The 13465-nt window shown below is 41.0% G+C and overlaps 1 protein-coding gene across 8 annotated transcripts in view; it reads left to right on the top strand.

Annotated features, from left to right (window-relative positions):
- The window catches only part of UNC13B (unc-13 homolog B), a 215255-nt gene that overhangs the window by 188532 nt on the left and 13258 nt on the right, over window positions 1-13465 (top strand). For 6 of the 8 annotated variants that reach the window (XM_081279833.1, XM_081279830.1, XM_081279826.1 and 3 more), the window contains 10 exons: window positions 1184-1411; window positions 2014-2155; window positions 3967-4136; window positions 4577-4692; window positions 5044-5207; window positions 5759-5909; window positions 7634-7702; window positions 9402-9491; window positions 9824-9952; window positions 13253-13380. In XM_081279833.1, the coding sequence (XP_081135959.1) occupies window positions 1184-1411; window positions 2014-2155; window positions 3967-4136; window positions 4577-4692; window positions 5044-5207; window positions 5759-5909; window positions 7634-7702; window positions 9402-9491; window positions 9824-9952; window positions 13253-13380 (1387 nt within the window). The remainder of the gene's footprint in view (window positions 1-1183; window positions 1412-2013; window positions 2156-3966; window positions 4137-4576; window positions 4693-5043; window positions 5208-5758; window positions 5910-7633; window positions 7703-9401; window positions 9492-9823; window positions 9953-13252; window positions 13381-13465) is intronic. The other 2 variants (XM_081279834.1, XM_081279832.1) reach the window with 1 other exon arrangement.

Here is a 13465-nt window from a genome sequence, read left to right as displayed (position 1 = left end):
AACTTGAATATTATATACAGTAGCCTTATTTCCTAAATGACTAGAACTTGTTTAATCAGGGACTAAAACTAATAAGAAGAGAGAGTGAGTTCCATGAGGTTCCAGGCTTCACAGAGGAACTTCCTGAGGTCTAAATCCTAGAACCCACAAAAGGAATCATTTACTCCTTGTGTGTAGATTGAGATTTTAGACAATAGAATAGAAATTTCAATAGATGGAGTCTATTGTCCAGGACAGTGTGTCAGTCTCCCAAGAGAAACTATATATGTGACTTGTATTATCATGAGGAGTGGAGAGAATGGGAACAGGAAAACTGCTAGCTCCTGTCAGGGGAAGTTGTATTGCCCAAAGCTTTTGTCTCCCTGCTCCCCTTCTGCCAGACTAGTACTAGCTGTTGCTGGGTCCCAGAAAAATCAGGGGAGCGGGAGGTTGGAAAGTATTCTCCTCCTCCTTCAGTTTTCCCAGGTGTTACCCAGAACCAAGCCATAGTATTGAAAACTTTAAGGATTGTAGTAGAAAAAGGGAAAAATAATCATAGTGACCATTTATTGAGTACCTGTAGATGCCAGGCTCTGGGCTAGGTTTTTACATATACTGTCTGAAATAATGCTTATTTCAACCCTGAGAAATAAACATCATTATCTCCCCTTAGGAAAAAAACTAGTTCATGAGCTAGGAATGGTAGAGCCAGGACTTGAACCCAAGTCTGTCTGACACCAAAGGCCATACTTTTCTTATAATACCACACTGGAGGCATAAGACAGAGCCCAACTGTTGTGCCACATTGAGTTCTGGGATTTGTATCATGCTTAACATGGATGAGATGGGTTGTGTTAAGCTCATTCACCACCATTCCCTGATAACTCAGATATCTGTTGGTGTTATTTTGAGTTGGAGAGTTGATGAAAATTTTACCTGTATATACAAATGAATAGTAAATGAACCCCCATCACAATTATCCAGATTTTGCTACCCTTTGAGTTGCAGATTCCACTGGCTAAGCATCAGGCCCCACTGGCCAAGCAGCAGGCCCCATAGTGATTGGCTCTTCCCAGAGATATTCCAGTCTCCCTATGCTTCTCCCACTGCTACACATCTTCGCCCAGGCACTGTTCCTCAGCTCAACCTTGGTCTAGTAGGTGGTCTGTTGGTTAATCGTGCTTTCTATCTGGTCATCTTTCAGGGGCTGCAGAAAAGAGCTCTAAACATGGAGCTGAGGACCGGACACAGAACATTATCATGGCCATGAAGGACCGCATGAAGATCCGAGAGCGAAATAAGCCGGAGATCTTTGAAGTTATCAGGGATGTCTTCACAGTGAGCAAAGTAGCCCACGTGCAGCAGATGAAAACAGTGAAGCAGAGTGTACTGGATGGCACTTCTAAATGGTCAGCCAAGATTACCATCACTGGTGAGCTGGCAAAAATTGGAGGGGACAGGGATTCCAGGGCTATGGGGAGGAGCCTGGGGAAGAAGCATCTTGAGTATGAGGGAGCCAGTGACTGGGGGGAAAGAAGATAGAACTAAGGGGAAGAGGGAGAGCCTCATTATTTAATACTCCTCCTCATCTAGACTCAGTCAGTGCTGGAAGAGGCAAGATTGGCAATTCCAAACCATGTGAACCATAATACAAGGATTTGTATTATGATACCCTGACACTGTCCACTTGGTTAGCATTTTGATATTATAAGAGCTCAAGATGGGAGGAGGGGAGAGATAGGTGACCAGGGAACAGTTAACTAGTAATTTATTAACCAGGTTAGTGGAACTGAAGCATGCATACATTAGAGGGATGTAGCAGTGAGGGGTAAATTTTTATTTATTTAGGATTTGGGTAGGGAGCTGGAATTGTTAGGGCTAGTTTTTAAGAGAAAGGCAGTGGCCCAAGACTACATATAGCTATGGAGGAGCATAGGAAGAGAGAGGCTGCTCTAAGGGAAGAGCCTATGAGTGAGGGCTCCTCACTTACTCTGAAGTCTAATCTGAAGCCCCCTGTATGTGCTTGGGTTGCAGTGGTGTGTGCCCAGGGCTTACAAGCCAAGGATAAAACAGGATCCAGTGACCCTTATGTGACTGTGCAAGTTGGTAAAACCAAGAAGCGTACCAAGACCATTTTTGGAAACTTGAATCCTGTTTGGGAGGAGAAGTTCCATTTGTAAGTTACAGAGGGTTTTGTTTTACCTGAGACTGTGTATTTTAGAAGCAGCATTACATCCTGCTTTTCTGAGTCCTGGGAAGAGGCAAAGGCAGTGAAGAAATCCCATTTCCCACATTCCTCACTTGGACAGCAGCTATTCTTTGTCTAGACATAGCACTTTGCCCATACCTTTTCTTAACTGAGCTATTTATGAGACCTCTGGGTACCCCATTTTTCTTTTTCTAACTACCCTGTTGTACTTTCCAGCCCTGTCACCCTGTCTAGGAAGGGTTGGGCTTTCTTTCTTTTTTCCTTTTTTTTTTTTTGGACACTGAGGATTGAACCAATGGGCATTTAATGAGTTATGTCCTCAGCCCTTTTTATTTTTTATTTTGAGGCAGTGTCTCACTAAGTTGCTTAGGTCCTCACTAAATTGCTGAAGCTGGCCTCAAACTTGTGATCCTCCTTTCTCAGCCTCCTGAGTACTGGGATTACAGATGTGTGCTGCCCTACTCAGCTAGGTTTGGGTTGTTCTAAGGAGTGAGGAAAGAATGTCCTTGTCCTATAACTGGATAATGCTGACTTGATGGAAATCTGGGGTCTGGAGAAGTTTCCGTTTCCCTTCAGGGAAACTTTTCTTCCTGTCTCAGCTTTCACCTCCTTTCTTTTTCCATTAACTCATTTTTTATAGTTTATTTTATATGACAGTAAAGGTTGATTCTGAAAAATAGTGAACTCTGGCCTAGGAGTTGGACTAATATCTGGAGAATCCAGTTGCTTCCTCTTCCCACTTTTAATGCCTAGGGATCAGGACTTTGGATCTGAATCAGCTAAGAAGATGGCTATGTAGAAGCCATCTTCTGTTGACTCCTCATAGAATTTGTGTGGAAGAGAATTGTGGTGTAAAATTAATCTCTAATCCAGGGCAACAGTTTCTGGAAGAAGCAACCATTTCTTTTGAGAATCTGAATGGTTTCTGCTTGACTCTATGACTAATTTTAAGTGAATTGGCTCTGTGGTCATTTTTGCACACTTTTAGTAAATAAACTTAAGTTCCTATTCTGTATAAGACCCTCTACACCGTTGTGTGTTTCAAAGTGAACAAGACGCTCCCTGGTTTCAAGAAGCTCAATGTTGATTGGTCCATTATTTTTCAGTACAGCAGTAGTTACACTGAAATATTTTAACAGAAATGTGAAAAGATATTATAAGAACATAGAAAAAGAAACAGCAAAGTCTACTGAGTACAACTTTTGGGTGAGAGAACAGGATCCAGAAAACAACTTCTGGGGAAGAGAACATGATTGGAACCTGGGCAGTTCCCTTATCCAAAGCAAACACCATAGAGGAGATGGTGATTCAAGGGAATAATAAAGGAAAATAGAAGTTCACCAGGCACATAGTTGAAAAGATGGAGGATTTACATAGAGAGATAACAAGCAGATAAGATGGACCCACCAAAAACATCTAGCACCTTTACTGACTTCGTGTCTCAGAGCTGGGGAGGGAGCAAAGTAGTTGCTTCCTAGGTTTCTGGCATGTCTAGCTATTGTCCTGTTAGTATTGCTAAGACAGCTGCAGAGGAAGTAAAAATTGACCCTGATTACACATTCTCCTTCTTTGTTTCAAGGTAATAAGGACTAGATAATGACACACACAACTACTCAAGCTAAGGGATAGCTGGGAACTTTAGTATCACTGGCCCCTGACTCCTCTTGCTCTTTCAGGCTCTGAAATACAGTTGATGGACCTTTTGGGAGGGAATTTGAAGTGATAGGAGTGGTGATACTGGGTCTTTCCCTAACAGAGCCTGCCTAAATCTCTTACAGTGAGTGCCATAACTCCTCTGACCGCATTAAGGTACGTGTGTGGGATGAGGATGATGACATCAAATCAAGAGTAAAGCAGCGGCTAAAGCGAGAGTCTGATGATTTCCTTGGCCAAACCATCATCGAGGTTCGGACACTGAGTGGCGAGATGGATGTCTGGTACAATCTGGGTGAGGAAACCAGACCAGAAGAAGTTGCTAGGAAAGGAGGGCACAAAAGGGGATTTGGGCAAATCTCCCATCTACCAAATCACTAATCCCCAAAGCATCTCTCTCTACAGAAGCTGTCCTATCTTCAGAGAGCTGACTATGGGTAGGAATGGATGATAGGGAAGTTGTGGTGGTAGGAACCTGGCTAAACATTCTCCAGGTTGCAGAAGGCCCTTTAGTCTTCATTCTCATCCCTAATGCCTTTAGCTTCCTAACTACTTCTGCTCTCTTATCTAGCTAGTATAGGGGTATTTGTGGACTGTATGGTCACTATAGTAAGTTCACCCTATTGGGAAAATTCCTGGGTTCTTGCCATTTTTTCCCTCGGTTAAGCCAGAATGGGGCTGTTTGCACTGTCGTAGTTGTATTGGTGTTAATCTCCAGTCTTCTTTCATCCTTAGAGAAGAGGACAGACAAGTCAGCCGTCTCGGGAGCTATTCGACTACAGATCAATGTGGAGATCAAGGGGGAGGAGAAGGTAGCCCCGTACCATGTGCAGTATACATGCCTCCATGAGGTGAGCCAGCCCTTTGTAGGTGTGTGGAGGTGTTCTGGGGCTAGAAAGCAGTGAGGAACCATTGAGGATTGCTAGATGGTTGAGGATCTGAAGATTGTTTTTCATTTATTCCTTGGCTTTCTGTGCTATACAGGAAGGCTGAGGGAGGGATGGAGCCCAGACTCAGTTCTCTTTTATTAATGTGAGAACAACCTGCTGGGGCCTCAGGAGGCACCAAGCAGTAACTCAAAGGACAGAATTACTAAGGATCCTATTAACATTCTCTTGGACTTTATCAGTAGTATTTGGTTTTGCTTTTTTTTTTTTTATCTCTATTTAATTCTTTCCTTTTCTCTGTTCCGTATCCTGCAGAACCTTTTCCATTATCTCACAGACATTCAGGGTAGTGGAGGAGTCCAGATTCCTGAGGCTCGAGGAGATGATGCATGGAAGGTGTACTTTGATGAGACAGCCCAAGAAATTGTGGATGAATTTGCCATGCGCTATGGCATTGAGTCCATATATCAGGCTATGACGTAAGGCTCTCCTGGGGCTCTGGGAATTGACTACTTATTCTTGGGGTGGCTATAGGAAAAAGGATGTGGTGGACAGGTATTTAGTGTGGGGTAGTATGCAAGGATTTTTTAGTTCACTCTATGCCTCAAGGCAAAGAAAGGAAGTGTGTTTGTATCTCAAAGAAGGTATTTATCTGTCTACTCCCAAATTCAGGAATTGGAATTGAAAAGGACATTACAGGCCTGAATAGACAGGGCATGTGTATCCTCATATATATGTGGGGGTGACCAACAAGCTGACCTAGACTGGCCTGGGAGTTGAAGAGGACACTAAACTATAGGGAAAGCAGTTGTGTGCAGAGTCAACCTGGACTCCCTTAATAGGAGTTCATAATTGATGTTGTGAGAAGTATTGGTGAGCCTACCCCTAGAGCTGTACACAGGAAGCAGCCCTGTATAAGCAAAGATCTCCTGGCTATGCATCATTGATTTCACAACCTTATTGAATTTCTACTTGGCTTTTGCTGCAAGCTCTGCAGAGTCTTTGAGAATGAAGTTGTTGTGTTTTTCAGGCATTTTGCATGTTTGTCATCCAAATACATGTGTCCTGGTGTGCCAGCAGTGATGAGCACCTTACTGGCCAACATCAATGCCTACTATGCCCACACAACCGCCTCTACCAATGTCTCTGCATCTGACCGCTTTGCAGCCTCCAACTTTGGGGTGAGTGTGATATAAACACATAATATGCCTATTTGTTATCAATTAATAAAAATTTGATTTTTCCTAGCCAGTTATGTAGAGTCAGTGTGCCTAAAATTCAGGTAGTTGCCACCTTTTTAAAAATATTTATTTTTTAGTTGTAATTGGGCACGATACCTTTGTTTTATTTATTTATTTTTATGTGATGCTGAGGATCAAACCCAGGTCCTTGCACGTGCTAGGTGAGCGCTCTACCACTGAGCCACAACCCCAGCCCAGGTAGTTGCCACCTTAATAGATGAAACTTCTTTCCTTATGGATATGTAGATTATATTAATTGACTAGGCTCAGACACAGATAAATGATAGCACCACTGTAGTGTTAGCAGGATTGCTACTTGGTCTCAGATAGAACTCTCTGGGTTAACAACTTGGCTAAGTCACCATGTTTTTCAGTCTTACAGGTCCACAAATGGACCTTTCTTAATGTTATTTAGTCTCTGCATCAGACTTAAATCTTTTACGATTATATAAGGCTGATGATGTCTTAAGTGGGGATGAAAGTGTGTAGCTGGACTATTTTCCCTTTCCAGGTTATGTTCTTCTGGGATAAAGTACCAGAGAAGTTGAATCATTAACTCATAATGTCACCTGACATAAATTTGCTATAAACCAGAAGGAATATTTTTGACCCATCACAGAAGGTCCCTTTGTAGGGATAAAATTGCTTATATTGCCCCATCTATTGAGTCCATGAGCCCTGCTTTTTGATACTAATCACTTTTTTTTGTTATTGTTGATAGGTTCTTTCTGTAGGTGAATTGATGTAATTGATTAAGCCATTCAAATATATTTCATTTTGTCTCATTCCATCATGAATTGACATAATCAATATCTATATCTAAACATATAATTAACATGAGTACTAAAAATGCTGTGTACAGCTTTCAAGTACATGATCCTATACTAAATTATACTTTTTCTATGAAAATCAATATTAAAATAGTATGTATTATATAATTAACAATTAAAAATTATACATTAAGGTAAATTAGAAAGTTGTTTAAAAAGAGACCCCTTCCCAGGAACGGTGGTGCACAGACCTGTAATCCCAGCAACTTAGGAGGCTAGGGCAGGAGGATCACAACTTCAAAGCCTGTTTCAGAATAAAAAATAAAAGGGCTGGGGATGTGACTCAGTGGTTAAGGGCCCCTGGGTTCAATCCCCAGTACCCAAAAATAAAAAGAGACTCCTCATGTCTGGTCTTTTAAATGCCTCACCATTTATATCTTCCATCTTCACTGCCAGGCTATGGCTATATAATTGCTATGCATTATCCCAAGATAAGTCAAGAGACCTCAGAACTCAGGAACAAGTTGGAGAATGTGCTTGACATTTTTTTTTTTTATCTGACTGACACAGAAATACACGAGTAATATCCTGTCAACTTGGATATAGAAAGGGATGTTTCCCCTTCCAGGGACTTGACTTTCCCCTCATCAGTTTGAGAAGATTCCATAGTTTAAGACAAAACAGCTAAGAAATGGGAAAGGAACTACCCCTCTTCTTTTTCCTTTACATTGTTTGTTCTCCCCATGGGCAGAGATGGGGTAGGAAATGTTGCCAGCCAGATGTCTCCTCCATACCCTGTCTGCTCACCCAGAAATAGTTCTATTTCTGATGTAGTTTAGGGGTCTCTGGAATAGATTTTCTCTCTTTTCCTCAATATTTGTTTTTCACCCTCAGAAAGAGAGATTTGTAAAACTTCTGGACCAGCTGCACAACTCACTGAGGATAGACCTCTCTACATACAGAGTAAGTGAAGACATGGCTGTGAGGTGGGATGATAGATAATATCAAATTCAGTAGAGAGACATAGGCCAATCTTGGTTATAAAGGCTGAAAACAGGAAAAATTGGTCCATCATCACACCCTCCTGGGTGGCCAGTATTACTGACAGCTGTGGTTCTCCTAACTCCAAGGACCATGAAGTTTATAAAATCAGGTTGTTTGCTACAGACAGTTGGCTTTCCAACACCACTTAACATTATTCTATAGACTCTCTGATAACATTCCCATTAGAGGGTTTCCTGAAGATAATCTCTTCTAAAAGTGTCCTTTAAAAAATTATAAACTTGTCAGGTTAGGTGGTACATACTTGTAATCCCAGCTACTTGGGAGATTAAGGCAGAAGGATCTTGAGTCTGAGGCCTGTATGAGTAACATAGGGAAGCCTGTCATACTTTCCTCATTTTTCAGGAGAAGCATGAGAATGTCATTTGGGGGGAAAAAAGTAGCTTGGCACGGGCAAGTAATTTGTATCAGAGTGACGTCATATCCATGCCTAGGATGGAGGGAGGAAATAGTTATAGTAGGAAGGTGGATATATTGGATGGGGCAGGAATAGGAAATGGGTTTTTTTTTTTCAGCTCCTTCTAAGTTACATCTTTTTAGACTGGATTTATTACTCACTTTAAATGTTGTGAATTTACAGAGAAGGCATTGTACACACATTAAAAAGTAAGTACAAAAACAACCTCAAAAAAACTTTTTAAAAAAGTGAGGTTTTATTTGTACTTCCAGTGTCCTTCATTTGCAAAAATAATGGGGAGATGACTGTATATCTTATTTTTGGCATATATGTAGCCATTCAAAAGTTTTAAAACTGACCCTTGGGAACCAGACACGGTGGCTCATCCTATAATCCCAGCAACTCACAAGGCTGAGTCGGGAAATTCACAAGTTCCAGGCCAGCCTCAGCAACTTAGCAGGATCTCACAAAACTAAAAATAAAAAGGGCTGGGAATGTAGCTCAGTATGGTAAAGTACCTCTGGGTTCATTTCCTAGTATCAAAAAACAAAAACAAAACAAACAGACTTTTAAAGTGGAGAGTGGCTCATTGCCTCCTTTCACTCCTGCATGCAGCTTCTTCTAAAACGCATTCCAAAAGGAATGAAGTAAGGCATGCAGGAAAATCCTAAGGATCTCACTCCAAAAAAGTTCTGCTCAGAGCTCTACCATCTGGCTCCAGAATAGTAGAAGAGATAGGGTCTACTGTATGAAAGTACAGGTCCTAGATCTCAGATTGATCTTAATGTAGTGGGACTACACTTATATTCTAGGATATACAGTTAGATTGTAATTTTTGAAGAACTCACTGGGTGTAAGAACCTTCATCCATGAAAACTGTGTGTGTGTGTGTTTGTGGAGGGGGGGTAGGGTGGGGGTGTTAATTTGAACAAAAACATTGCATGGAAAGTAGGATTGTGGGAAGGACGTGTTGCTTTCTGAGCTGTGGAGTATTAATCTCTGCTTTGGGGAAGGACCTGTCTTTAGGTTCTTGAAAAGAAAGAGGGAGACCTCTAATATCACAGGGTTTTTTTGTTTGTTTGTTTGTTTGTTTTGCCCAGCTCAACTATAGAAAATCTCAGTGGGTTACTTTTGATTGAATTTTGGCAGATAAAACTTTCATATTCCTCTGTTCCTCTCTTACATTTGCTTGATTTGTAACAGAATAATTTCCCTGCTGGGAGCCCTGAGCGGCTTCAGGATTTAAAATCCACAGTGGATTTGCTGACCAGCATTACTTTCTTCAGAATGAAGGTAAGGATGAACTGGGCTGATTTGCTAGGGTGAAGATGTGACCACAGGAGAGTAAGAATCACTGGGCAGAGCTGGTGGATACAGGATTCTCTAAGCTTACATTTCCATACATCCTTCCCTGGGTTACTTCTGAGAGAGTACATAGACAGTAGGAAAACAAGGATGAGTTGTAAATTCTCCCCATCAGTTTTCCTGGCAATTTCATCACAGAGCAAGGTCTAGGAACACAGAAATGAATGGAAGACTCTGTAGTGGGTTTGGGGAATGTTGGGGAGGATATCATACATAGGTGAGCACGACCCTGAGCCTGTATTTCTTCTATCAATCAACAGGTACAAGAACTGCAGAGCCCTCCAAGAGCCAGCCAGGTGGTAAAGGATTGTGTGAAGGCCTGTTTGAACTCCACATATGAGTATATCTTCAACAACTGCCATGACTTATACAACCGCCAGTACCAGCTGGTAAGAAATTTGGGGTTAAGTGGGGCCAGCTGACTATAACTCTTTGGAGCCTGAGATTTTTTTTTTTTTCAAGAAGCATAGTGGAAGGAGCTCAGGACAAAGTCCTTGATGTGATCAGGGTAAATGAGTTATAGATTATGAAATATCTAAACCATGTGAGACATTTGTGGATTAGCAGGGACTCTTGGACAAAATGTGACACCTGAGTTGAACAGAAATAGCAATAAGTTTTACTTTCGTGCTGAAGAAAGTGAATCTATATTTAAGCACAGTTAAGGTGTTCAGTAGTGGAATTCTCAGTTTGTTGTGGTCATTTTTTCTTGCTGAAGGTTAATTTTGTTCTGACTCATAGTGATCACTATAAGGTCTGTGCTGCCTTCCCCTGAGATCTGTTGCTGTCCCTCTACACTCCTGGCTCATGAAAGTCTAACTTTTCTCTCTGGTCACTTTTGTCTGCAATGTCTTCTGTGGTATAATTCACCATCTAATTCTCAAGGCCAACCTGCTCCTTCTGTGAGGCTGTGCTGTTTCACCTGTTTTAGGCTGGCATCCTAAATCAGTGCCTGATGACACTATCTATTTCTAGATCCTTCAAATTTTACATATATTTCCCCAGACCCCTTGGCCCCCATTTAAAAACCTAGACTTCCTTCTAGATCCAATTACTCAGTTACCGTTTCTGTCTTAGTAATATCTTGATAGCCGTACAGAATAGCTTTCCTTCAGTTTAACAAATAATTTGTTGTTTGTCTGTCCTAGGCCAGGTCTGAGGAAAGCACAGTACTCCTTTAGTAAGTTCAGTCTTATGAGCATATATGTAACTGTAATCAAAGTAGTCTGATAGAAGGGTCTCTTTTAAAGAGATAAGGATGAAAGGATTCCAAGGAGGAAGTCACTCTTGATCAGATATGAGGGAAAGCTACATAAAACAAGGGGCATTTGAGATAGACTTTGAAAGGTAATAGGACCAAATAATAGGACTCTATTGATCTAAATTTATTGAGCATTTATCCTTTAATTCTATTTTGAATGCTTCCTAGGAGAACCTTAGTAAAGACTAAGATCTTGCTGCTTCCTCTCATTCCCAAATGTGCTTTTTGCAGCAGTCATATATTTAAATCTTCCTTCTTTTAAGGTTTATAAAAATTGGTTCTGACAGCTATGGGAGGTTTTTCTGGGGTCCTTGTTTTGCTTGCTATATTCTGGGTTCCTCTGTTAACCATCTATGAATTCTCTCTTGTGGTGGGGGGAACACCATCATCACTTTTGATCTTTCAACTATGCAGATATTGATTTGAATATTTGGTCCCTGTGCTCCAGCCTGAGAATAAACTGTAGACTTTGAAGAGGGCCTGAAAATTATACAAATACTTGCTTTAGTCTTTTTTATTTTGCTATCTGCCTTTTTCTTTTTCTCATTCTAATTTTCTTATTGTTCAATATTTACACTGGGGAAAAACTTTGATATTGTTAATATTTCCATTACTGACCTTCAGTCATTGGTTCAATCATCAATCCATTCATTTAACAAACAGGCAATTAGAGATGTAAAGTTGAGTAAGACACATCTCTGCCTTAGGGGAGTTTATTGTTTACTGGAGATGGAAGCAAATTGCTACATTTATTGTTCTTTTTATTTTTATTATATTTTATTGTAGTTGTAGTTCTCTGATAGGTCTGTACTAGAGTTTCACAGAAAGTGCTCTGGGACCCCAGAGGAGTAGTATCTTAACCAGACTAGGGGTGTCAGGGAACATTTCACAGAAGTAAAGTTCAACCTGGGTTTTAAGGAAGGAGTAAGACTTAGCTTCAAAAAGGGTCTGGAAGGAATGAGGAGAGGATACCATGTGAAGAAAATAGAATGTTTGGTAGCACAAAATTGTACATGAGTATGCTAATTTAAGAAAATAAAAGCAATTTATTTAGGATAGTTACAGCATCAGGCTTTGGAATTCAGCTATGTGGGAATCTTGGTTCTGCTATTTACAGTTATATGACCTTGAGCAAGTCATAAAACCTTGCTGTCCCCCAGTTTCATCATCTGAAAATGAAGGTGAAAATAATTCTACTCAATGGAGTTAGTTCTGAGAATCAAACAAGATAATAATGTGTAAAGTTCTTAGAGTGTCTGGTACCGTAATAAGGACATAGTGATCATGGTGTGGTGCTGGCTTCAACAGGAAAGAGAAGTGATGAGACATGAGGTTGAGAGAGGTCATATTCTGAAGAATATTTGTGTCAAGCTAAGGAGTTTAAACGTAATCGAAGGCCTTTAAAAGACTTTAAGCAGAGGTATAATACTGAGATGTCCCTTATAGTAAGATCACTAAATACCTAGAGGAGGTATTGGAGTAAAGTTTAAAGACCAGTCAGGAGATCCTTGAATGATAAGAGCCAGCCAGGATTGTTTCAGAAAAAGTAAAAGGAAGAAATGTATATAAGTGATTTTAATGAGGTAGAATCAATAGGATTTAGATTCTGTCTTGGTTTCTGGTAACTTCTTAGTGATCCAGGTTTATTAAGGACTGTTAGAGACTTTGCAGTAACATGACATCACATAAAAGCCCTATTCTTGCCATTCTGGGCAGCTTCACCTTTGCCTTTGTCCCAGTGAGAAATAACATCCACTCCAATATGTCTATAGAAACTCCTACTTGTCCCTTCTGGGGTCTGAATGTGAAGTGGCCCCTCTTTTCCTGAGATCCACTCTTCCCTTGTCTCTTTTCAAGCAAACTTTTTTCTTATCCAGCTAGGCAGTTAGCTTCTTAGATGCAAGTCTTCTCCCCAATGACCTTTAGTGGGTCAATAGAAGACTACCCTCCTGAAAGTTAGGCCAAAAAGCATACAAGGTCTGGCTAGTAGTTCACATAGAATTAGAAGGAGCTTCTCAGAGCTGAGATATGTGTGTGTGGCAGGGTGGGGAGTGGGTGCTCAGAGAAGGGATACCACTAGAAGAGGGTGTCTGCAGAACTATACCTACTTAGGGAAACTAGAGAGGAGCTCACTTCATCCAGGGAGTCATCTACTGGAGCAAATGAGAAGGAGAAGGAAGGGACCTTCATGTCTTCTGGACTGACCAAGCTTGTCAGAGCAGTACCCTGGGCCTGGGAAGTGACCTTTTCAAGAGAAAAAGGGCCTCCTAGTAGTCACTCCTTTCATGGAACAGAGACAGTCTTATGGAACACAGGCTCAAGGAAGGGTCCCTGATCTAGAGGAAGGGGCATGGGATGGGGAATAAAAAGAGAAAGATTTAAGATACTCTCCAATTCTTTTGTCTCTCACTGTCTACTCTGGAACAAGAAGCAGGAGCTACCTCTAGAGGAACAAGGTCCCAGCATTCGGAACCTGGATTTTTGGCCCAAACTCATCACACTCATTGTGTCAATCATAGAGGAAGATAAAAATTCCTATACACCTGTTCTGAACCAGTGAGTATTACCCTACATGACCCTGTCTGGTTGGTTATTGCTCTGTCCATCTGTCTAACAGCTTCTTTCTTTCCTATCTCTGTAT

This window comes from Spermophilus citellus (assembly GCF_964194105.1).
Source record: "Spermophilus citellus genome assembly, chromosome: 2".
In the NCBI taxonomy this organism is placed as follows: Eukaryota; Metazoa; Chordata; class Mammalia; order Rodentia; family Sciuridae; genus Spermophilus; species Spermophilus citellus.
This window is presented reverse-complemented; position numbering and strand designations above follow the sequence as displayed.